Consider the following 27,299-nt stretch of genomic DNA (forward strand, 5'->3'; position numbering starts at 1 on the left):
ATCCTAATCAATGTCCCTTCATTCATGTGCAGTGGGGAGCTCAATTCTCACTCCCCACTGAGCTGTCGCATACACATGGCGCTTGGTAATTGTTGCGGTGTTTTGCTCACCTCATCGGCTCTTTGATTGGAGGCCTATGCGCACATTTCGGAGGCGGCAATGTGCAATAATACACCAGAAGGGAGTCGTGTTGGGTCACATCGTGAAGGATTTGTTGGTAATTTCACTTCCAGTGATTGGTCGAAGCTGTGTCAATCTAAGCTTAGAGCTAGGCAGAGTATGCCAGTAACTCAACGTTATGGTAGGCGTGGCCTCCCAACCGCAGCGTCGAATGAGAGTTAAGCATATCTGACTTCGAATGAAGTACGGCGCGATGCATACTATTTCTGGCCGTTTGGCTTGGCAGGCAACTTTTCCTATTCATTTTCTATTTCTCTTTGTATTCTACGGTCAGTCTTCTTTTTTCTTTTTGTTTACTTGCGCAATAACCTTTCAATAACGTGTGCGTTCAGCGTTCATACCTTAATATTTCCCTTCTGATAAAAAGGCGCAGCAGCTGCCTCGATAGTCTGTATGAAGATATATTGGTAAGCAGATGCCACTCCACCGAAATATAAATTTTGCTCTCTAGACACAGAAATCGCAATGAAGGCCTTGAAGACCTTGTAAGAAAGCTATAAGCGTGCAGTTTGACGAAGGTCAAGAGGTGAGTAGCCGGCAGTAGTGACAAGTAATGTGCTGTCCACACAACTTATTCAAATAGCGTACATGATACTGTGCATCCGCACACTAACACCAATACTTATCGATATATATTACAAAGAAATACACAGGTGCAAGCACATATATGCATAAATACGTGCATAACAATTTGTATAAACGCTGCGTGCATCTAAATGCCAGAAAAAAATATGTTACTTTAATAGTCGGCAAAACGAGACAAGTCTATTTCATTTTAAGAGGAAGCTTTAGCTCGGGTGCTCCTATCTAAATACATGTAAAAAGAGAATTCGTTTTTCTCGGCAACCACAGCACCAAATTTGACGGGGTTTGTTGCATTTAAAAGGCAAACTTAAAGTCTAGTGACTGCTGGTTTCGAATTTTTCAGTTAAGTCGTCAATGTTTTATTAAAAATTGGCAAAAATCGAAAATTTTCAGAAAACGAAACTATGAAGTTTACAACTCTGTAACTCAGCAATAGCTGATATCGCAATTCTGTGAATTGTACCTAATAGCACATCTAAAGCGAACAAATTTGACATCTTATACATGAATCGCAAAAAATTTATTAATATGTAATTACAACTTTTGCAGAACCCTCGTAAACAACGTAACAAACTCACGTAAGATGTAAAATGACATATGAAATTTGTCCGCTTTGAATGATCTAATGGATGCCGTTTACAGCACCGCGATATCTGTTCTTGATGCAGAGCTATTAGTTTGTAAACTTCGTGCTTCTATTTTTTTCAAACTTCTGAAATTTTGTAAATCTCTTTAACAAAATTCAAGCCCTAAATCAAAATTCCGCTTCCAACAGTCACTAGAATTTAACTTTCTTTCTCAAAAGCAACAAATTTCATTAAAATCGGTTCAGGGGTTATCTCAGAAAAACGTTTTTGCGTTTTTACATCTATTTGAATAGGCCGCGTCGGAGTTGGGCCCGAGCTAAAGCTTCCTCTTAAGCATTGAACCCCTGAACCTGCCACTTCTCCAGACACTGTCTCTTTATCCGTTATTGTTGCTATCGCTTTCTTTAGGGGTTTCTACTTAGATGAATCTGTCGAATAAACTTGTGTTACCATCTGGTGACCCTAGAGAAATAAAACTATGTACTGATGTCACATCACCACCTTTCAACATATGTCATGCACATCACGTTCGCGCTTTTTTAATTGCATCTTAGCCGTAGCTGCGTCTTTGCCGCATGGCAAACGCGCTGTAGATGAGATACTACAGTGACGTATACGAAGTGCAAGGGGCCTAAACGTCACCAGACACGCTTTATCACCATCCCCACAAGTAACCTGCCCTGATAACGAAGAAAATTTACAGAAAAGTGTCATTCGATTCCTGCACAATAATATAAATTGATATTAAAATTTTACTTTGTTCGCTGGTAGATCCATGCACTTCTTTCCTAAGCACTGAGGGCATTCCGCTACACACGAGAGCACTCGTGCCGCACCCCGCAGTTTGGTCATACGTTCCTGGTTATATAAAATTTAGTTGGTTGTCAGCATATTGTTTTGCGGTTGCTTCCTTTACCCGCCCACATAGTTTGATGCCCTCGAATTAGCGCATCGCGCTGCTTTTACGTCATAAAAGTGAGCCCTGTACAGGCAATAGTGCATGCTAGAAATTCTCCCATAATCCATTATGTCGCATTAATAGTGAAATATAGAAAATGCTTGCCCCCGAGATCACTCCTACGGTGGTCATATTAGCAGGTATCACGATTGAATTCATTTGCGACTTGTTACTATCAATTGGGCTCATGAAGTTCTTATTACCGTCTCGCATTACACAGTGTGTATACGCTTTGCTTCTCTACGTGTATGGACTACTCTTGGCGTTCATGTTTTCACCCTGCCTATGCGCTTCCTTAGTGTTCTAAATGTTATAGATATAACCGAGCCTTATCCTTACTCAGCGACTTTTAGGTTACACCGAGATTTACCGCCCTTCCATGGTTCGGAGTTTCTCTATTGCCGTCACAGTAGATGTTCTCCTACACTTTATATTCTTCCAGTTTTTATGTAAATCACTAGTTAGATTGCAGCTGAGAATATATAGTTACAGTATTAAATAGGTATTCCTTTTCAGGCTCGATATCTTGTCTTCAAGCTCGCTCCTTGGGATTAGCCCTTTCGTTGTCCCACCTATAGAACTTGATCAATTTGATCGACAGCCTTTCAACGTGTTTTTTTAAATATTTCAGTTGGAGTTCGTCCCCTAGCAACATCATGTACCGTCTTAAACGACGACTGAACCTTAACTACTTGCAAAATTTCATAGAACTTGACTGATTGCAAAGTCCGAAAAAAAAGAAAACTTCAAGTGGACCTATCGTCGAGATAAACCCCTAGTGCGGCTAGCATTTCTCAAATAAAGAAGGCGCGCTAATTGCGTTTTGGTCAACTCTCATTAAAATTATTTGATGATAGGAACAGTTAAGACACAAAAGCTTCTCTTGGGCAGTTAAGCTTCTGATCGGACCAATAGGCTGATTTAACGATGTCTGAAACAACAGGATATACTAGTGTCATGTTTGTCATTGTGTTCTGCTAATATAGAGTGCAACCCTATTTTCCCCACGGTGGGAAGCTTTTATGCGTCAGCCCTTCGACAGCATATGGGCAAGTTACTACGAGCAATCCTTCCCGTCGTGTGCCTTTTTCAGTCGCTTTCCGAGCCACCTTAGACCTATGCTTGACTAGCTGTCTAATCTGTTACATTTTGAGCACCGCCTCTGTGAATGGCCTTATTCATTAATGTAGAGTATTGTGAAACGCTGCGCATTACTCTACAGGACCTGAACAAGCATGTGGGGGCTCAATCGCCATTTGAAAGCACACTAGGCCACCTTGCTTGCACAGAAATCCTGATCGAAGGCAACAATCGAACATGAAGAGGCCTCTGGATGTTCGCTGATCTGACAACCATTGCTTCGCGAGCCTAAATAATGGAGTGAAACACAAACCAGGTGCTTCACTGCGTGAGCAACAACAAACACTTCCTTTACAATAGCAACTTACATCCTTTCACATTCGCGAATCTATTGCTTTCCCGCATAGCGTGGGCATCTGTAGGATCAGCTTTTACGCTAACAAATCTTCAGAACATTTCGTTTTCTTCTTTCTTTCGCGGGGATTCTGACTTAGAAAAATCGGATACTGAAAACTCTGTGTATATTTTGTATAATTCAGATATTCTTTCGCGCCATATTTATACGACAAATAGGAAAGTGCTAATTTCATTCGTGTTCTTTTAAGTGGCTTCTGTGTCGTTTTCCAGAAGAATTACCTAAATAGCCTTAGCAATTATTACTCCGCTAGATCTATTTAAAACACCAGTGATCAGGATTTCATTTTATGTATAGCAGTATAGACTGCGGCTAGTACGGTGTGAGGTAATATGGTAAAACATACTACCATCGCAAATAAGCGCATTTCTAATGGCAACAAAAGTGTTCATTACCTTAAAATATAACTCAGGTCTTCAGTAAATTGATGCAAACCCAGCAGTGGGATTTGAGCGATTAGATTTTTCCTGTACGTTTGTAGTCCTGATATTTACAGAGCATTTCAGCTGTGAATCTTCTGAGCTATACTGTGTCGCGTTGCCGTTGCCACGTCGCTGCTAGAATTGACATTGATGACACTTGCGATGTTGTTTTCCACAAATCACCTTAGTCCATGCACATCCTCTACTGTCGGTATAGGACCTATATCTCAGTTTTACCGTAATTATTGTAACATAAGCCTCAATTGTGTCCTAGCACCGAACCACGGGCAAGTTGGTGGTATTTCATGGTCAAACGCCGTCAATTGTGTCATCGATTGTGTATACACGAGCACGACAACGATCAATTGCACACAAACACTCCGGCAGAGCTATACACCTACTGCAGTGTTGGTCACTACAGTATTTCTCGTGCTCGCCTCCGAAATACATTCGCAGACGCTGGTTACTCCAAGAGCTTGTCTGGGTCGAAAATCCTTGCACTAAGTGCCCAGCACTATTATTGCGCTGCATCTCCACAATTAGTGCATTTGACCCCGCCATTCACATTGCTTCACTCACGTGTTCAGATTCCCGTGGAGCCAGGCTTCTAATTCTCTGCTTCTGCATGCTGTGGCAATGGCGACGCTCACGATGGTTAGGTCACCTGATAAGGACAAGAATTCGCGTTCTGTGTCATCGTTGGCGACAAATGTCGTCGTACGCGTAATGCAGTGAAAGGATATACGGCACTGAAGAAGGCAACCCCGAGTTCGGGTGCGTTGCAGCCACCGGAGTAATGCAAGATTGAGTTCTGGAATATTAACTTGGATAATCAGGAATCATTTACTGCAGAAGTATGCAGCTTTCTTCGCTAATAAAGACATATTAGGTCACTATGCAAGACTTATTCAGGTAAGGGTCTGTTTCATAAGAAATCCAATTGTGTGAAATTTCAAGGGTGCTCGTTCTCTTTATTTGAATATACCGCTTGTCAAATTGGAAATTATGTGCCTATTTTTTCAGCAATCTTTAAGTCCTAGTACCGTTCCTCGACTCTGTATAAGCTGGAGCACCGTGCCTAATTTTTTTTCTTCTCACCTATTTCTGTTACTTGTGCAGCGTGTTCTACTTTCATTGACTGTTAATTTTTTACGTTAATTTTGTCCATACAAAGCCTTCTGCATTTTAAATTCCTTCATAGCGTATTGTTTACAGTCCGCATACATATACTTGCTGTCATGTTTTCATGTGTCTCATACCTACGAGTGATAGGCCTACGGCATTGTTATTTTTAGACTTGAAGGTTCATTGCTGAAACTCCACCATGTAAAATGAAGACCCAGTTAGGAGTTTCTTTGGTTGTTGAGTCTTGTTTCGTAAGCAATACGAAATATTGCCTGCATAAAATAGGCTACTTAGTTGCACACATTTACTTGACGTATAAAGTTTGTAAACAGGGATGAAGTGCCTCAGACAGGCTGGCCAACGTTTCGATAGGAGGACCTATCTTCGTCAAAGGTTTACAAACTTTATACCACAGTGTGCTATTCCATCTGTCAGCCCCTTTCTTGTTCTTGCATTTACTTGATAGTAACGAGCACCATGAATTCATATCTGCCATCGAAGATTGTTCAGTACCTTCATCCAAATCTGCCATACTCATGGCATCTACTGATGTAGAGTCGGATATCAAGGTCTGAGATGGAACAACCACTTAAACTTCGCTTCCACCTACAAAATGACCTGCTTTTTGGAGAGTACTCTCCAGTTAAAACTGCTAGCTTTGTGAACCTGATAATCTTGGCTATAAAAAAAAAGAACGTTAAGGAATATTTTTTACGTTAATAATGATGCGGCAGCCTCGTGTATTTTTCCTTCGGTACAGGTATTGTCAAGGGTAAGGTAAATTCTCCTACCAAAACATCTGAATTTTCTCATTCTGCACTGCTAAGACACCACATCCTTATAGTCCGGGAATATGGCGATTTTATTATCTAGTCCACTCTTCATTAGTTTCTCTTTCCTTAGTTGTAGAACTCGCAGTAGTGAGTTCTCGGTGGCAAGTCTTGCTCATTACGTGCTTTGGAAACTTTCCAACCGCTCATACCAATTGGAAGGTTGCTTCTCCCAGTGCTTAGAACTTATTTTATGTTTGCACAGAGGCTATCGAAAGCACCGGATTTTGAAAATTAACTATTTTACACTCCAACACAAACCATGCTATTTCATGTTTCGCCTTATTAAACCACCTTTAAAAGGTTTCGTGAGTTCGCTAGCATGCTCCTTCGTTCCTGATAACTCTTATGTGCGCTCCTCAGTCAATGCTTCATTTGTGCAACGCTATCTCGGATGTCTCAATTAGAGTGACCATGGCCACACCTATCAGCCGTGCAGAAGCTGAGCACGATATGAAAAGGGCGTCACATGAAAACATTTCTCACTCCAGCAAAGGTTTATGGTTGCTTGCTTTCATCCCAAGAATTTAGCGAACCCTGGACAACAGAATCATCGGTGATCGCGAAGCCAATATTTATAAGCTCACGTCGTAAAATGCATCTGGTTCATAATTACAGAGGAATGATGTCTTCAAACGACGGCCTAACCATATTTTTTTTTCTCTTGAAGTCAATTGCGTCACGTTGATACAAAAATAAACTGCTTGTCAATTCTTTGTGCTTGCCAACATGGACGAACACGTGTGCGATATGTGGAGAACAACGCAAGTGGATCATGCGTTTCAAAAGCGCATCACTCATCCGTTCTTCTTCTTGTACAATACATAGCTCAGACCTGTCATTCAGAAAATAAAATAAAGTGCAACTGAGGAAAGTTGCACCACAACAGTAATAGCTGAGGACTGTTCAAGAAACGGCTTGTAATTCAGCTCGCGCCCGCGAATTTAAAGTCGCAGCTGAAGCTTTGTCTTCAGCACAGCCGGACTTCTGGCATAAAGATCTAGAGCATGACGTGTGAAAAAATTTTCGCAGCCGTTCTCATTTCCATTATTTTCACAGATCTGAAGTCACAAGTACGCTATTCCTCGCCAACATACCGCATTCCCTGGGATATCATGCAGGTGAGATTTTTTTATTTTTATGTGCGTGCTTGTGTCTGTTTTCTTGCCGAAAACTTGACGCCGGTGCAGTGATTTTTGTCTTGAGCGGGGCTTTCACATAAATCACATCATATTGACCGCAAATATAGACGGGGCCAGCGGAAGAGAACACAAAAACTACACGGGCGGTATTGTTCTTGTGTGCTCTTCCGCTGTCCTCGTCATTATTTGCGGCCACTATGATGTGCAGTAAATACCAACTAGGCCAAACTGAAGTTCTTTTTCATGTAAAGGCTCAGACACAAAGCTGCGCTCCCGTGTAGGTGGCGTCGTGTCAGCCTAGAGCACCATTTTCCCCTTGGTATTACGGGAGACCTACCTCAGTCAGTTACACGTACAGTACGTGAAGGGGCTGGGGTCACCATTTTTTTTCATCTCCTGATGGAGGTAAGAGCTCATAAGAGAAATATGGGCGTCGGTGTCGATCAAAGCTGTAACGCGTAGGCTATCCCCTTCAACGTCGATCAGGTTCTGACAGGTAAAGAGCGTCAACAGAGTAGTTTCAGGGCAGCTCGTAATAGCAGTGTCACCTGCACAAACTGTAGCCGTCAGTTTTCTGAAATAAAACGCCGGGAGTATATAGACGGAGAACTTGTGGGGAAGATGAACGAGAAGGTCGGCGTTGTAATGAGGACGAGCGGCTGTACTACGCGGCGGTCCTAAATATTACTAATTCAACTGGGGTTGCCACCTGGTGCTGGCGTCGGCGTGGATAGCGGAAGCTGGAGAAGCTTCTTCCATAAGGCGCCGGCGAATGACTTCCACAATGCCATGAAGCTTGTCCGACATGTCCACATCGGAAGCAAATGAGCCTGTCGTCAGGCGTCCTCCACGCAATCGGATCGCGATAACTGGCACTAGGACAATGGCGTTGGAGATGATTGAAGGTAGCCGAAGAGTAAATGTCAGAACATTTCACAGAACAGATGGTTTGAAAGCCCACGTTTGCCATTTCTTGACGAACAACATATTCTATAAGCGATATGGTGGTTGGGGATCACTGGGCTTCCCTCGCAAGAAATGTGGGGGCGATGCGGCTGCGACTTTCCCGTCGAACGATTCGGGTGATTGCCTCTGACGTTGAAGGCTTACTCGCTATACGAACGTCCTCACAGGTTGATGTCGATGCCATGTTCCGAAGGTGGGTGAAGATGTGGGTGATCCGTCGGCTTTTAGCATCTTCCAAGCGTCGGCATGCAGGAATAATCGCGTTGGCTGTTCTTTCCGGAAGTACGTGCACGACCTCATCGGTTTCAGTCATTTTGGCGGCACTTTTTGACACAAGGCCAGCACATCGTTATTGTGCGTCAGGTACGGTTCAGTAGACATCTGCACATGCGAGGCAGGTTTTCTACACGCTGGCAGCCTGTAAGTTGACCAAACAACTGGCGAAGTTTCGCCTTACATACGCTCCAGCTTTTGAGCTCCTCTTCGTTCTTATCAAACCAGGCCTTCGCAGTTTCGTTTAGATAAAACTTTACGTTCGCCAGCATCAAGGTTGGGTCTCACCTGTAATTTGCGCCTGCGCACTCAGAGTTGAGTCCACTCGTCGACATCGTCGCCGTCAACGCCGGAAAGCATTCCAGGATCACTGGGTGAAGCCAGAATGGTGGCTGGCATGGCGACCTCCGCTGACGCTGTTTCACCACCGGAAAACACAACGTGACTGGCGATTTCGCGATCGCTGCGGAGCTCCGTCTTGCGTCAGACCACCGGCACTTCCACTACGACGTTACCTGGAGTCAGACGCAACAGGGAAACGTATTTACAATATATTTACAAGGCGAGCAAGAACTGAACCACATGGTCGAATGCGCGTGCCAGATAAAAAGCTTCTTCATCGACATTCCTCCAGACGAATGTAACAGCAACAATACCTTCGTATATGAATAAACGAAGGCAATAGATATGTGGAAACACAAGGAAATACGATAACAGTAAAGGTTAAGAGAAATGCGGCCATAATGAAACACAGAGCGCTACGGGTGTACAATAAGAATTAGGTGCTCCGGCGTATCTGGAAAGCTATATAGGTTTGAAGCTGCGATTATTTGCTTGAAATCAGGCGTACAAAGGACTCAATGGAAATCAAAGGTCAGTGGGACGCCTCGCGCTTGGTGCTCACGGGAAGACTGCAAATTAAGCTGTGCAGGGTGATGAGGGCTGGACAAGTTTTGAAGTAAGGGAAGCTCACAGTAAAGTTGATTATAAAAAAACGACTGAAGAATATGGAACAAATTAAACGGACTGGTTTAGTGTTCAGGTATTGTACAGGAAAACATTGATTCACAATCAAGGAAAATAACTAGGAAGCTTACCAGCAATGCGACCTTTTATATGACCTCCACGGTGAGTAACATGGCAACAAAAAAAGTCAAGCGCCAAGTCAGAAAGGCTGAGGTAATGCCATGGGTGGCGACAACGGAAAAGAAACCTGCTATGAGTAAATAATTAAGAGAAAAAAATGACATCAGAAAAGAAATGATTTCATCATGATCATCATCATCATCCTGGTTACTCGCACTGCAGAGCAAAGGCCTCTCCCATACATCTCCAACTACCCCGGTCATGTATTAATTGTGGCCATGTTGTCCCTGCAAACTTCTTAATCTCATCCGCCAGCCTAACTTTCTGCCGCCCCAACTACACTTCTCCTCTCTTGGAATCGAATCCGTAACCCTTAATGAAAATCGGTTATCTTGCCTCCTCATGACATGTCCTGCCCATTTCTTTTTCTTTATTTCAACTAAGATCTCACTAACTCGCCTTTACTCCCTCACTCGATCTGCTCTATTCTTATCCTCCACCCTTTGCGTTAAATCCATCATTCGTCCTTCCATAGCTCGTTGCGTCGTCCTCAGTTTAAGTAGAACCCCTTTCGCAAGCCTCTAGGTTTCTGCACCATAGGTGAGTACTGGTAAGACACAGCTGTTATACACTTTTCTCTTGAGAGATAACGGCAACCTGTTGTTCATGATCTGAGAAAGCCTGCCAGAAACACCCTAGCCCATTCTTATTCTTCTTATTATTTTAGTCGCATGATCCGGATCCGCAGTCACTACCTGCGGATAAATATGTATTCCCTTACCACTTCCAGTGCCTCACTACCTATTGTAAACTGCTGTTCCCTTCCGAGACTGTTAAACATTAGTTTCCTCCAGATTAATTTTTAGACCCACCCTTCGGCTTTGCCTCTCCAGGTCAGTGAGCATGCATTGCAGTTGGTACCCTGAGTTACTAAGCAAGGCAATATCATCAGCGAATCGCAAGTTACTAAGGTATTCTTCATTAACGCTTATCCCCAATTCTTCCCAATCGAGGTCTCTGAATACCTCCTGTAAACAGGCTGTAAATAGCACTGGAGAGATTGTCTCTGCCTGCCTGACGCCTTTCTTTATTTGGATTTTGTTGCTTTCTTTATGGAGGACTACGGTGACTGTGGAGCCGCTATAGATATCTTTCAGTATTTTTACTACGGCTCGTCTACACCGTGATTCCGTAATGCCACCATTACTGCTGAGGTTTCGACTGAATCAAACGCTCCTAGTAATCAATGAAAGCTATATATAAGGGTTGGTTATATGCCGCACGTTTCTCTATCACCTGATTGATAGTGTGAATATGGTCTATTATTGAGTAATCCTGCCTGTTCCTTTGGTTGACAGAAGTCTAAGGTGTTCCTGGTCCTATATGCGATTACCACAGTAAATACTTTGTAGGCAACCGACAGTAAGCTAATCGGTCTATAGTTTTTCAAGTCTTTGGCGTCCCCTTTCTTATGGATTAGGATTATGTTAGCGTTCTTCCAAGATTCCGATACGCTCGAGGTCATGAGGCATTGCCTATACAGGCTGGCCAGTTTTTCTAGAACAATTCGCCCACGATCCTTCAACAAATCTGCTGTTACCTGCTCCTCCCCAGCTGCCTTCTCCCTTTGCATAGCTCCCAAGGCTTTCTTGACTTCTTCCGGCGTTACTTGTGGGATTTCAAATTCATCAAGATAATTCTTGCTTCCATTATCGTTATGGGTACCACTGGTACTGTATATATCTCTATAGAACCCCTCAGCGACTTGAACTATCTCATCCATATTAGAATTGATATTGCCGGTTTTGTCTCTTACCGCATACATCCGATTCTTGCCTATTCCTAGTTTCTTCTTCACGGCTTTTAGGCTTCCTCCGTTCCTGAGAGCATGTTCAATTCTATCCGTATTATACTTCTTTGTGTCAGCTGTCTTATGCTTGTTGATTGACTTGGAAAGTTCTCCCAGTTCTATTCTAGCTGTAGGGTTAGAAGCTTTCATACAGTGGCGTTTCTTGATCAGATATTTACTCTCCTGCGATAGCTTACTGGTATCCTGTCTAATGCAGAGACCACCGATTTCTACTGCACACTTCTTTATGATGCCCATAATATTGTCGTTCATCGTTTCAACACTGAGGTCCTCTTCCTGAGTTAAAGCCGAATACCTGTTCTGTAGCTTGATCAGGAATTCCTTTATTTTCCCTCTTACCGCTAACTCACTGGTCGGCTTCTTATGTACCAGTTTCTTCCGTTCCCTCCTCAAGTCTAGGCTAATTCGAGTTCTTACCATCCTATTGTCATTGCAGCGCACCTTGCCGAGTACGTCCACATTTTGTATGATGCCAGGATTAGCGCAGAGTATAAAGTCTATTTCATTCCTAGTCTCGTCATTTGGGCTCCTCCACGCCCACTTTCGGCTATCCCGCTTGCGGAAGAAGGTATTCATTATCCGCATATTATTCTGTTCTGCAAAGTCTACTAATAACTCTCCCCTGCTATTCCTAGTGCATAGGTTATATTCCCCCACTGACTTGTCTCCAGCCTGCTTCTTGCCTACCTTGGCATTGAAGTCGCCCATCAGTATAGTGCATTTTGTTTCGACTTTACCCATCGCCGATTCTACGTCTTCATAGGAGCTTTCGATTTCCTGGTCATCATAACTGGATGTAGGGTCGTAGACCTGTACGACCTGAATTTGTACCTATTAATAAGTTTCACAACAAGACCTGCCACCCTCTCCTTAATGCTTTAGAATTCCTGAATGTTACCAGCTATATTCTTATTAATCAGGAATCCGACTGCTAGTTCTCGTTTCTCCGCTAAGCCCCGGTAGCACAGAACGTGCCCGCTTTTGAGCACTGTATATGCTTCTTTTGTCCTGCTAACTTCACTGAGCCCTATTATATCCCATTTACTGCTCTCTAATTACTCCAATAGCACTGCTAGACTCGCCTCACCAGATAACGTTCTAGCGTTAAACGTTGCCAGGTTAAGATTCCAATGGCGGCCTGTCGAGACGGACAGAAATAATTTATGCTAACTCCAAGGAAGCTCATTACTTTTCGAAGCGAGATTGGGGTGCCTTAGAACGCGCAGTTACCCGCCGTGGTTGCTCAGTGGCTATGGCGTTCGGCTGCTGAGCACGAGGTCGGGGGATCGAATCCCGGCCACGGCGGCCGCATTTCGATGGGGGCGAAATGCGAAAACAGCCGTGTACTTAGATTTAGGTGCACGTTAAAGAAGCCCAGGTGGTTGAAACTTCCGGAGTCCTCCACTACGGCGCGCCTCATAATCAGAAAGTGGTTTTGGCACATAAAACCCCATAAGTTTTTTAATTTAGAATGCGCTGGTATAAAGTGAAATATAAGAGCCTGTGTTTGCTGCAGCAAAGCAAGCATAATGATAGAGCAATGTTTTATTAGAATGTGAAGGTGTCTGCCCAGCGGTCGGCTTAGGCACCTCTGGCCTCCTTGAAGCCCTTCGTTTCAGCGAGAGCAGGGGGAAAATAAGCAGGCCCGCAGTAGTGATTAGTAAAAGGCGATTGGACGATTATTGGGGAAGAGTAGGGAAACGACAAACAACGGAGGTCTATAAAGCAAAGTTCACAATAGGGGTTAAGAAAGTTTGGTTATGAAAATTCATCGCGCATTTCTTTATTACTTTTTATTTTTAGCATGGGTAACACATTGAGCTATATCAAGAGCTTCGTGGCGCAACCTACCGCCTCGTTCGAAGGGGACGCTCATAGAATCCATCCATCCATTCTTCTATCCGAACATGCGTCAAACCGAGCCGCGCTCATCGGCTCCCCTCGCGTAGTTAGCTCGCACATATAGCATACGGCGCACGGTGACGGTATTGTCCCCCTGGGACTTTATATGGAATATCACGACGAAGGCGACAGGAAAAATGCACCTGGTGTGCCCCTATAATTGCTGTCGCAGTAAACAAAATTATCAGCAAGTCTCTGTCCCCTAGTGAGTGCCAAACTCTCACAAAAGCTGTCCTCATAACTATTTCTGTTTTCGACTTCACGCAAGGTGACAAGCTGGCTTGACCTTCACGTTCCCCTGCTCATCACGGAATCTGATATACCCGCTTCATCGGAGAAGTCTTATTGCGTGTGATTGACAGAAAGTAGGGTTACCGTTGAGCACGCGAAATACAATAATATGATGTCCAATGAGCATACCGATTCCTAGGCAGCACCAGCAAAAAGCGACACCAAGTTGTTTTTACTAAGTAATCTGCTGCTATTTCGCCTTTGTAATACGCCAGGAACATTCGAAGGATTAAGGGATACCATTCTGTGCCTCTGTGGCGTACAAATTTCAAGGTTTCTCCAATCAACTCTAGTAATACTAACAGCGCATAATTCTTTCGTATAGCCCTCTGTGCTTATTATTATAACCCTCTGTGCTTATTATTTCACAAATGCTCTGGTGGCTGAAAAGTAGTCACTAGGCTTACAGGCCATAAAATGCCAACGCAATGGTAATAAGCTTCAACGTTTCTCTTTCAGTTTGTTTCACGAATGCAACCAATATGGACCTACAACACTACGGAACGCACAGGCAAAACCTGCAAGGTGGATGTTGTGCGATATATCGGCACAGCGTTTATGGAATTCAATAGATCATTCGACTACCATGGACATAGGTAAGGTTTCTGTATTTTTATTTGTGCTTCTCTTTGCAAATACGCACTTTTTTTACTTACAGGGAAAATATTGCAATGCAGGGACGATTTGATTTAACTAACAGGGCTTTGGTGAGGGTCGGCCGTGTAGGTATGGAAACTTTATTTTAATATTTTATAATAGTCATGAAAACTTGTTTCCACAACCGGGGTCCTTCTATACTTTCTTTCTGGTCACGAAACATCCTCGAACGTTCAGAGAAGGTAGTACCACAGGCGCTGGTGTAGCTAGATGAATATTTGCTACGAAAGATGGCTGGGCTACTCAATGATAAAAAAATTTTACCAGGAAAGGTGCCTCTCCCACATTTATAACAGCATGTTTGTAGAGTTAGCATACAACAGGGGGTTTTGGCAAAATAATTTAGCGTGTGGTGCGTTTGTCCTTAAACTGTACACAGCAGTGCTTTGTAATTGACATACCACCCCCCCTCGCCCCAAGTAGCATTCTTCGTACCAAAAGTTTGGGTAAGCTCTCTGTATCCTGTATTCAGCTAAGTTTGCTATATTTCCATAGAACGTTCAGACAGTTAGGTTATTTTAGTTGGTAAGTTACTTATGTTTGCTTAGTTATTTTAATTGGGTAAGTTAGCTCTTATGTTCCTGTAGATATTAGATGTAGGCTCGTCATTAGTTAATCTAATTATTTAGTTTCTAATAACCTAATTTTTTTATAATTAGTGCGCTAACTTAGCTAATTAGTTGCTTACCTATGTTGCCTAATCTGATTAGTCATTAGTTTTGTTAGATTACCTATTTTAGTTTCTTATTAATGGTTGTAGTTGGTTACTGGCTTAGCGTTATGTCCTTTAGTTCGTTACTTAGTTAAATTAGCTATTAGTTAATTAGTTCAGTTGATTTTGTTGCTATCTGTGGTTAGTTATTATTTAATGCGTTTAGGTTTAACTAAGTAGGTATTAGTGGAGTTAGCTTGTTTCTTGGAGGGGCCCTACACCACTGTTTGACCATAGTAAGAAAACGTGGCCCATCTGTCGTAGGGGCTGCTGTGAAAAATTGATGGTCACTTAAATGTCCTTGCGTGATTTCAATACGAAAGCGTGACTTCTCTAGTTTGCTGCGACTATGATACACGACGTCATATATTGTCAAATGCTCTTCGCCGCCCTACCTTAGCCAACTTTATTCCACCTTGCTCTAGTTTGTACCAGTTTTAATTCACCTTAGTCAACGTTAATATTACTTAATCCACCTTGTTCTAATTTGTGCCAGCTTTAGTCCACCTTTCTCTAATTTGTATCAAAGAATAATCGACCTTAACCAAACTCCATCAACTTTAATCACCCCAACTTTACCCCACCTTCAGTCATCTTTAACTTGTTAAAACTTTAATTCACTTTTATATAGTTTATTTCACTTCAAATTGGTTTATTTCACATAGCTGCCTGAAATTACTAGTAATTAAGGATGTACAATTTACTGTCTTATGTATTAGGACTGATGTCATACAAGACACTAATGACGTCAGCTTTTCAGCCTAATGGTACATAACACGCTTTCGCATTCATATATGAACCAAATATTCTGCAGTTCGTGTAGCAAGGCGTTTAGAAGCTCGTAGTAAAAAAGAGCGAAACAATATTCACCGGCGCTTACGATACTCCCTAATACAATATATGAGCGCACCTGTACACGCGTTTTCAATCTGCGATATATTGGCTGGCACGGACAATGTGACTTGTGCAGCACGTTGCAAAGGGATCGAGGTATGGTGCGACTACCTCGCTCATTGGGAGATCGCGAGAGGAGTCGCGTGAGTGACGCATGGGCGCGATTCACAGTAGAGTGCACTAGAACACGGTTGAGTGGGACGAGCGGCTGGGGCGGCGCGTGCTTAGCGGTGAGGCGCACGACGACGAAGAATGCTATGGCGGCGCTACGAGCGAACTGGGTAGGGCCGCATCAAGGTCGCGCCGTTGGAAGCTGCTGGCGATTCTGCTCGGCGGGGTCGTTCGTACTGCTTAGCGCTGCTGTTTACGATTAGACCGCCCAAATGGTGTTTATAATTGGATATGAGGTGTATTTGTGCCTAAGGAATAGATGCCTTCCTTTCTCTTCTTTATTTCATTTTATTGATTTTGAATGCCGCTCGGTGGCTGCGCGTGCATTGCGACCGCAGTGCCGGCCTTCATTCTACTATGTTATTGTACGGTTCTCTTTGGAGATCAAATGTTTTCTTGTTCTTCAAGCAGTGTGTATCTCTCGTGCGTATTTTTTGCGCATATAGTTTTTCATCAGTAGGTCTTGCGAAGCGCAGCCCGAAAAAAACACATGTAAGCTTCCTGCTTGCTGCTTCAAACAAATAAAACATACCGGGCCCATCTGGCGCCCTGTACTCATATTTACGGGAAGCACTCTCATAGATAATGAAAAAAAAAGCTGCATTGCAACATGCCATTCGTGTTTGTCTTCCTCGCGTAACAGAAAGCGGAGTAATTGGCACTGTTCTTTTTTATTGCGGACGGCACTTGGGAGATAAAAACAGTTTTGTGTAGCGATTATATATGCTAATCTTTGGCCCGTAAGCCATGTGAAATTTGATGTCCAGTCCATGCTTAACAACAACAACAACAACTCAGTGCCCTTCCACTCCATGAAGGATGAACAACGAAGCTGTATATGTGGGCCCCTTAATGGCGAACTGCCCCTGCGCCCCGGGTCGGCCCGGTATTGAACCATCTTTGGGGCCGGCCCACGTTTGGGAGTGCTTAACGCCTGCGTCATCTCCGCAGCGGGTCAGCGTGGCATTGTACCATCTTCAGGATTTTTTTTTCTGCACGCGGACGCGATAGTGGGGAAAGTAACCATGAAGAGGAAGCTTTAGCTCGGGCCCAACTCCGACGCCGCCTATTCAAACACATGTAAAACGCAAAAATGTTTTTCTTGAAATAACCCCTGGACCGTTTTTTAGTGAAAGCTATTGCTTTTTAGAGAGAAAGTTACATTCTAGGGACGGTTGAAAGCGGAATTTCGATTGCGGTTCTGAATTTTGTTACAAGAATTTTCAAAAATGCGAAAGTTTCCAAAAAATCCAAAAAAAGAACAGAAGCACGAAGTTTACAAATTCTCAGATCTACATCAAGAACAGATATCGCGGTTCTTGCGTTAGCCATGCATCTTTGTCTGTTAGAATGCGAATTTCAGTATCTTCACAATACGTGTGTTAATCTGAAGTAGTGTCCTTTTGTTGTTTCCTTTTTTGACTTCCCTACATCCTGATAAGTTTAACTGCTGTCTTCATACCTTGTCATGTTCTTATGCTGCGGTTTTTTGCCACCGCCTATATATATATATATATATATTTATTTCAACATACTGTCAACCCTTTGACAGGGTTATTACAGGAGTGGGGTACAGAAAGAAACAGTAATAATAGTAATTGTCATCGTAGGTATGCTAAACAAGCACAGATAAGAAGGATAAATATACATACAACAGTAATTGTGAATACGAGTATTGACAAACATGCTAATAGAAAAAACAACTTATCATATTGAGAGTAAAAATAAATGACATCAGGTTGATGAGTACGTATTAAGCGAGTTTTGTAACATCTCAAGGAAATCTTCAATTCTTTGTTGTTCGACTATAAGTCGGTCAATGGTATTCCATTCCCGAATGGATCTAGGGAGAAAAGAATAATAGAATGTATTGTTGTTGCACGCATATTCTTGTAGTGTGAGATCATGTGTGTGACGTAGTTGCCTTGTTTGTTTAGTTTCAGCGTAAATTGTGTGGTCTATCTTAAAATAGTTGTGCAGTAGCATATATAAGAACTTCAGGCGGTGGATTTTAGCACGACTTTGGAGTGAGGGCAAACCTGCGCTGCGTAGCAATTCGGTCGGGGAATCAAGGCGCCGATAGCAGTTAGAAATAAATCTAATCGCTTTGCGCTGCACATTTTCAAGCATGCCGATACCGCTACTTGTGAAAGGGAACCAGATTATATTGGCGTATTCTAGAATTGGGCGGACAAGTGTGGTGTATGCTAAAAGCTTAGTGTCACGGTCGGCGTGCCGCAGCGTCCGCTTAAGGAAAAACAATTTTTTCATTGCTTTCGCGGTTATAGCTTCCGTGTGAGCTGCCCAGGTGAGATCAGAAGTTATTATTACACCAAGATATTTGTACTGGGTTACATTTCGGAGTACGACATTATTAAAACTATAAGAGAATGCTAAGCTTGTTTTCTTTTTTGTTATTGTCATTGCAACTGTTTTGTCTGTATTAATCACCATTTGCCAGTTAGAGCACCATCTTACTACTTCATTCAGGGCAATGTTCAGCTCATTTTGGTCACTGTAGCTTTTGACCTCTTTATACAGTACGCAGTCGTCTGCGAACAGCCTAATATTTGCGTTAATGTTGGTTGCCAGGTCATTTATAAACAGCAAAAATAATAATGGTGCCAAGACAGATCCCTGGGGCACACCGGATGTGACAGTTAATGTGTCAGAAACGTGCTCATTGCATTGCACAAATTGTTGACGCCCTGACAAATAGCTTGACATCCATCGAGTCATTGGCCCATCCCCAAGTTTGCGGACCAGCTGGATAACTAGCTTTTCATGGGAAACCCGGTCAAACGCCTTTGAGAAATCCATAAAAATTATGTCTATTTGGGAGTGTTCGTTAATGCCTTGGGCCAAGTCGTGCATTATTTCGACGAGTTGAGTAACGGTCGATAGGCCTCTCCGGAATCCGTGCTGGTTGGGGTGTAGCAGATCATTGTCTTCGACAAATTTTGTGATGAACTTAAGGATAATATGCTCGAGTATTTTACAGCTGGTACACGTCAAGGAAATGGGCCTGTAGTTTGATGGGATCGTTTTGTCGCCGGATTTATGCACTGGGATTATTTTTGCGACTTTCCATTCAGAAGGAATCTGTGAATCCTGGATAGATTTTGTGAATATTAGGCGTAGATACTTACTAACTGGTTCTGCATACTGTTTGAGAAAAGCGTTCGGTATCCCCTCTGGGCCACAGCTCTTTCTGTCATCAAGCTTTAATAGCAGACACAGTATACCGCTGTCGGTTATTTCTGGGGTTTCTAGTAATTTATTTTTGGTAGATGGGGTAATCTGGGAGTGTTGCACTAGTCCATTATCGATTGTAAAAATCGACTGGAAGTAGTGATTGAACTGATCCGCCTTATCTTTTGTTTCTATTGAAGGAGAAGCCTTTCTATCGTTATGTTTGCCATTTACGTAACGCCAAAATTTTGCTGGTGATGTTTTCATGAACTTGGATAGAGTGTTACCATAGTAATGCATTTTAGAAACGCGTATCTTGCTTTTCAATGTTTTAGATAGCACGGAAATCTGAGCGGTGATATTAGCGGCTAAACCAGACCTCCTACCTTTCCTCAGCCTACTAATTTTACGTTTAACATGAATTATTTCTCGGGTGATCCATGGATTATATTTTCTTGTAAGTTTGCGCTTTAGTGGGACAAAGTTTTCAATACAATGCATGACGTGTGCTTTGAATTGCAACCATACATGATCTATCGACGAGTTTTTGTCCGAGCAAAGATCTGAAAAGTCAAGGAATTCGTGAGTTAGATATGTGATTATTGCATCGTTGTCTGCTCTGTTGAATGCAAGAACGTGCTTTATAGGGCCGTGGTGTCGTACAAGACCAGGTAGAGGCAGTGTGCATAGGACTAATTTATGATCGGATATGCCGTCTAAGATTTCGGTGGATGTCTGGTCGTTAAGGAAATGGTCACTAACAAGAACAACGTCTAGAATAGAGCTTGATTTGCCCTGGATACGTGTGGGGACGCGTACGAGTTGTTTGAGGTTAAAGTTGAACAATATATCCAATATGGCGTCATTCGCAGCACCTCGCACTTTTTTTGACGACCATTCCACTTCAGGCAAGTTAAAATCACCAGCCATGATTATTTTGCCGTTCGTCATGTGATCATGCATATAATCCAGAAGATGTTCCAGATAACTTGCCTCAGCGTTAGGTGGTCTGTAGATAGCGCCTACAAATATGCAGCCTTTCTGCAGCTGTACTTTGCACCACACCGCCTCAATTTCAGGCTTATCTCGTAAAACGGTGTATCGTAGTTCTTTCTTAAAGAAAAGTGCGACACCCCCGCCTCTAGTGCCCCTATCTCTGCGCACAATCACATATCCTGGTGGCAAGACTTCGTGGTCTAAGATATCCGAGTGAAGCCATGTTTCTGTGACAGCAATATTGTCAGGTTTAATTTCTAAAACCAGAGCTTCGAATTGGTCTATTTTATTTGCAAGACTTCGTGCGTTCACATTCAACAGGGTTACTTCTGTCGACTTCGAGTGACTCTCTTTTGTAAGACATCCTTTTCTTCGTTTTTTTGGACTGCAATTAAATCTTCGTGGTCACTATCCCAAGCAAAAAGTTCACCATTTATACGCACTTTATCGTAGACTAGCGACACCCAATATATATATATATATATATATATATATATATATATATATATAGTTAGTTGAGAGTTAGCGCTCGTCCTGTCTGCTTGCAGACTGTGTCCGTGTCACTTCGCGCAACAATCCAAGAGCATATATGAACAAAACATGGCTAGTAAAGTAATAACTAATGAGCACTGCACAAAAGTTGAACATGAAAACTAGTAATAGTAAAGACATATACTTGCATAGACAATATATAAGTATAGACAATATTGTGCAGCTGAACTGCAAAATATTGCAAATATCACAAAGACAACATAAAAACTGGGCAGGACAGAGCACTGACTGTTAGCTATGGTTGCAATATGCACACCAAATCTAGACATAAAAAGTCAAAACTAAACTGCCGAAAATGGTCATCTCTCCAAGAGACCACTGAGGAACAAAAGGTATACTTTTTTATAATTCCATCTCATAGATTACTGATGTAATTAAACTTGACACATGACCCCTTGTGTGTAACAAACGCCCTGTTCTCATTACATACGCATGATTACCAGCCTTGGTGAAAGAATGACTTGCACTGATGTTTTGAAAACCGGTAAAAATGCTGCTTGTTCTCAACTTTCTGTTGTGACAGCACACTTGTGGGCAGTTGTGAACCCTAGTTGCCTATAGGGCTCAAACACCATGTTTTGGCTGCACAGGTACTGTCTGCCGGACACTTGGTTCATGATAGCTTGCATCTTAGAATGTGCAGCCACACTGGTGGCACAGCATTCTTTTTTCAACTTGCCAGTTGATAAAGCTTCAGCAGCTGCAATCACCTGCGATTGCTCGTAAAGGTGCCATAAGGTCACGCAGCAAACACAGATACCACGTAGCAAAACTTTCAGAGTGCATTGTGTGAGTCGAGGTGTGTAATTTGTGCTTTAGTTTGGCAACACTGCCACATTTACAACTATTCATTGCAGCTCCTAAATTTCAACATCAACAACATAAATTAGGACAGTTCCTTCAGTATGGTGGCAGATGCTCAGCTGCAGGCTTTCTAGAACCATGCATTATCTTCAGACAGTGCCAGTACAGCCCGTAGCACATCTTTCAAGCACTCCAGACAAGTAGACCGATTACACTGTACACAGAGCATCTGGTGTCTATTTACCTATAGAGGCAAGGTAGCCCCTAGAACACGTTCTGTGACAGGCATGCTGGGCACTTTGTCCCCTGAAATGCAAGTGCCATTTGGTACTTCAGTGCCTGTAGTGTCCTTTACATCTAAATGAATATTGAATACATAGTAGTAACATGAAGTCGACAAACAAAAGCCATCAGCCATCAACTGTGTGGCAAATCTGGGTGCAAGCTATTCTCTTATCAAGTATACCTGTAGGCATTGCGACCAATGTGCTCCCAAGATGTATGAGGCATTAGTCATTGCAGTTGTAAGGACATGACAATCCTAGGATGATTCTGTTCTTGAGGCTTTCTTCCCCACTTTAAATTTTTTGAAACGTGTATACTGTAGTCATGGAAACAAAAATGCTACAACTGGCGTGTGATAAGTTTTGCGTCTTATTTCCTAGCAGCTCATTGAAACGAGCCACGATGACAAATTCAAATGCTGTTACCTCATCAGACATTCAAATTTCTTAAACACTAACAAAACCAGATAGGCATTAGAGTGAGCGTCACTTAGATACATTACACTGGTTTAAAGTTATTGCACCACTTTGTGCCAGGTAAAAATGTTAGAAACATCAAAATTGTTAAGATTCGACGGCCAACCGTGAAAACTAAATAAAAAATCATTAAGCTATCTTAAACGGGTACAGGAGCTTTACAACTGGCCGTCTTGGTGATGGACACGCAGCTAGATGAGCAGCCATTCCACTGAGACGAGAACGTTGAGAGCTTCGCATGGAAGTCTGCGAGACACTGCAGAGTAGTTCTTGGTCCAGATGAAGGAGGTTGCTTGCATACACGTCTGGGCCACCATACTGAATGCATGGTGTTACCGGAACCTTTTCCCCCTGCATTGTGGTAAAAAAGCATGGTTAAGTTTATACGGTATTTAATGTGCTAAAAAGGAGGTGAGGCATGCAGACAGGACACGAGAGTGGAGAAGTGAACACGAACACGAAAAACATGAAAAATTTCATTAAATTGTTTTAATAGATAAAATTTTTATACTATGTGTCATTTATTATGAGGATTCATAACCGCAACATATTTCATATATAAGCAGGTAGAATTATCAGCTTGGTCAGTTTGTACAAGCTCGTTTGAGGCAAGAAATCGAGTTTCACAAACAAAACCTCAACATTCTTGATTGAAAAAGGAACATCTCAGATGACATGCAGTCCTGTGAGTGGGGAATTGCACATTCAAGAAAAAGAAATTAAAACTCACACACCGATCCTGAAAAAGGAATAAGCACCTGCTACTGCAAAAAGCTAATTAATTGATAGGTTTTAATAGCACAAGGGCATCTTTGGCCAAAGAGCGCGAAGTCTATACTGCAAAAGATAAACTTAGCGCATCTTTACAAAGCAAATATATAAATATGACTAATGCCTCTCTGTGCTACAGTTGCTTTGCTCTAGCGTTAAGTCATTTTAATGCATGCACACGTACATACACACGCTACACCCAAGTTTAACAGCTGCAGAATTAAAATTGGGCAGCAACGAAGTCGCAACCTTTAACCCTTGATCCCAAGCTGTACTAGTGACTGGAGGTAATACCAATATCGCCAATGACGAGTCACACTCTTTCTGCCCGATGTTATGCTGCTCTTAGTGTCAAAGATGAGTTACAGTCGGCATTGAAGGAAAGCTGCCCTCAAGAGCAGCTCTTATTTTTGTGTTATTTCTAACCAGACCAATGAAGTAATATATTTTTAGAATGAGAACGACATCCAAAAATTGAGTACGTAAAAAATTTGGAAAATTTGGTACATTCTTCCGGAATTAACTTGGGGGTTAACGGTTAAAGCGGCAATCCAGAAACTAGAACAAGATTTCACATGTTTGCTACCAGTGAATGCTAGAAAATATGTTGGCATTCTGTAGTTTCGTCCAACAATGCAAAAGGGATTCTTAATACCTGAGGAAATAAATGGGAAAGTATCATGAAGTATATTTCGTGAATGTAATGCAGAATCACTCAACTTCTGTTACTATATAATCTCTACTTGATTAACCTGCACTTTCTGAACTAGTTCAGGAGTTGCTGCATTTCACTACTCATTACACCAGTTCAACGTGGCAGCAACTGCACGTTGTGATTTGTTTTACTTAGTGCAGGCTTTGTACAGGGCGAGTCCACAGCATTCCCCGCACTTGGCCGAAAGGTAGTGCATGTTTACGCAGCAGGTGTGGTGCCGCTTCTGCACGAGCGAGGTGCAGAAATCAGAGTTTCATACAATAATTGCTAGAGGGAACTCTGACGTTAGTGTCTACAAGAGATCAAACAAGAACGGCTGCACCAGCATGGAAATTATGGGAAGTACATGGATTTGCCTAAACTTCGTCTGTTTGGCTTCAAATAGCTTTGTGACTTTGTAAACTAGTCATTTTCAACAATATATTGTGTAATAAATAAATAAGCATTAAAATCGTCCGATGACAGGATTCAAACACAGGAACTCTAGAACAGAAGTCTGATATTGAAACCATTAAGCCACGGAGGCATGTAACGACAAGCGAGTGCAACGCCCTGATGAATTTATCGCGGGCATACCAGTGCCTTGAGACGCTTGGCGCCTTTCGATTTGGCCACCTGGACAAGCTCAATCGTTGCAATTAATAGCAATTGTGCGTGTTGGCGGTCTTCTGCACTTCGAAGAGCATAGACTGCGCTGAAATCGACAATAAGATTTATATAGCGTATAATATACGAAGCCACAAGAACGTCTGAATTCACAAGCACGAATATCAGACAAATCCATGTGCTTCCCATCATTCCCATGGTGGTACGACTGCAGCGCCAGAGTTCCCTCTACTAATTACTGTAAGAAACTCTGGCAGAAATAACCGAAGTGCCTGGCATTTTGATCTGGAGTTATAAACTAAGCTTTTCTGTCCCATATATATTACTGGTCATTAATTCCAAGTTTTAGTGCAGTCACATGTCTAGTAGGCATTTGTGGTATTTTGCATAAACATTGCAAAGCCAACTGTGATGAATGTTCACTCTGGTAAGTTATTTATGATCGAGTAGCATAGACTACTGAAGCAATCTCTGGAAGGCAAGTGAAGTAATTTTCTTATTAGCAGCCTTTAAACAGCATTCGAGCATATGACACATGCACCTCAGATATGCAGATAATATTTCCTTGATTCAGCAAGAAGCGATGCTTCATGTTCCACGAGGCTACTTCAATCAAAGCAGTAGTGGTGCTCTCTAAAAACAATGCCAATGCAGATGATCCAAATATTCTTCAGGGGCAACAGTTATGCCTGAAATCATGCTAGATTAGCTTTTTTAAACACATGATCAGACAATGTTAGAAGTGCTTCTTAAAATCCTCCTATTTATTAGACTATTCATATATCTGTACACAAAGGCTACTAATTAGGTCCCATGCTATATCATCATCTTAAGAAAAACTTCACTTAGTAATACACATGCTGTGATAAGATTTGAGACCACATTGAGATGCTGTACAAGGTGAATTCATTATTTTTAAAATGAAGCTCCTGTTCTTCCAAACGAGAAGAAAGGATACTGAGGGTCAAAATTTTTCTGAATCACAGCTGGAAGATGCCAGGGAAGGCACGTGGAAACTTATTTGTAATTTTGTATTTAAATGTAGAAATGATAAAGGGAAATGAAAATGGTCAAAAAAAACAACCAGGCATGGGGGGAGAACGAACCTACAGCCTTTGCATTAGGCATGCGATGCACTAACCTCTGTGCCACCGAGGCAGCATTCAACCGACCACAATGGCCCCTCAGATTGTTGACGCTCGAACGCGGCCGTAGTACCACAGTGGTTAGTATATCACATGCGTAATGTGAAGGTTATGGGTCCGTTCCCCACCCACAGGTGGATATCTTTTAATCCACTTTTATTTACCTAGAATTTATCATTTCTATACTTCATACAAAAAACTTAAAACATGTTCCTGTATACTTTCCTTGGCCTCATTATCTACTGGCTTCTTCCAGTTCTGTTACTTCCAACACTTATACATATTCTAATGTGGTAAGTAAACAGCTTTTGCATGATGCTGGAATGCAATATAAAACATTATTGCAGGGCCGTGTTATGTAGATGCCTTACATTGCCCAGGCAAGGTGTACTAATGTCAATCTGAAAAAAAAAACAATTCCCACTCTAGGCAGAAATGCTGTGTACTGCTGTGTGTAACAGGGTTTAACGAAAACAACTTGTCCAGAAATAAAGCCACCAAACAACGAGGAAATATGAAAACTAGATGAAAATTTGTGCAGTTACATGTTAAAAATTTAGCACAGCAACAGATGAAGTCATAATGAAGGAAGCGCGAGGATGGTTTATTTTGGACACACGAGGCAATGTACTTGAAAGATGCATATGAGCTTACACGTGGAGAAATATTGTTTATGTAGCAGCTAAACTACGAACACGTCTAGAACACACTGATACAAGGTGTTGAGCATGTAAATCTTATCATGCCCTTAAGTCCAAGAAACATGGCTGTTTCTCATGATTCGCTACACATGGCTGGCTCACACAACTTAGCCACTTCTATATATGCCTTGTAATTACCAGGTGGTCTGTGTGACATGTGAAAGCTTTAAATATGTACAAGTGCCACGTAGCTGGACAGCACCAATGTAATGACGTTTGCCATCGTTTTGAGGAAGTGAAACCAATTCCTGAATTTTTCCTAATTAGATAATTAGTTATTAACGATTATTTAACTGCTCAAATATTATATTCAAAGCAAAAGTGTCAGTGTGAAAATTGTAGAGCATCCTGAAAAATTCCCAATCCAGCTTTCTGCTGCTCAATAGGTGCAACAAATTTTTTTTTCAAGCTTGAAAGAAGCCAGTGAATACATGCAAGAAGTGCTGTACAACTAAGCACTCGTGCACCTGAACACCATTTGGCTCCTCCTTTCATGCTTGAAAAAAACGTTTTGAAAAGAATATTTTAGGAATTGATTAATTATTATTGATCATGTTTTAAGCAAAATGCATGATATAGTGTGACTGCCAGCTCCATTTTCGGCGAAATGAATTGACTCCATTTTCATGTCCAAATCCAGCTATACATGGTGAGTGTTTTGAGCTGGTCCTGTAATTTAGGCTGGTTTTGACTAATTGAAGCTTCGCACCCTAATAACGGAGCCAGCCTAAAAAGAAATTGGTACATAAACGGTCGCTGTCAGTACTCCATACTCCTTTAACTTAGTGCAAAGTGCTTGTGAGGCAAGAAGTTGGTAGTTCTAAGCAGTATTTCTCATTTTGACCTGGTGTTATAGCCCACTTACTATGATGCCAGCTGCGCTCCAATGGGGGTAAAATGCAATAACGCT

At 42.1% G+C, this 27,299-nt stretch overlaps 1 protein-coding gene across 9 annotated transcripts in view; it reads left to right on the forward strand.

The window, feature by feature from the left end:
• The first annotated feature begins 7,074 nt into the window (after positions 1-7,074).
• Positions 7,075-27,299, forward strand: part of LOC126534061 (uncharacterized) — a 40,715-nt gene continuing 20,490 nt past the window's right edge. For 5 of the 9 annotated variants that reach the window (XR_008613170.2, XR_008613171.2, XR_008613169.2 and 2 more), the window contains exons 1-3: positions 7,075-7,303; positions 14,172-14,308; positions 14,371-14,438. Coding sequence is in view for 1 of the 9 variants with exons in the window: in XM_055072613.2 (XP_054928588.1) it covers positions 7,190-7,303; positions 14,172-14,308 (251 nt within the window). In the remaining 8 variants the exon portion in view is untranslated. The remainder of the gene's footprint in view (positions 7,304-14,171; positions 14,309-14,370; positions 14,439-27,299) is intronic. The other 4 variants (XR_011895488.1, XR_008613172.2, XR_011895490.1 and 1 more) reach the window with 1 other exon arrangement.

This window comes from Dermacentor andersoni, chromosome 7 (assembly GCF_023375885.2).
Source record: "Dermacentor andersoni chromosome 7, qqDerAnde1_hic_scaffold, whole genome shotgun sequence".
NCBI lineage: Eukaryota > Metazoa > Arthropoda > Arachnida > Ixodida > Ixodidae > Dermacentor > Dermacentor andersoni.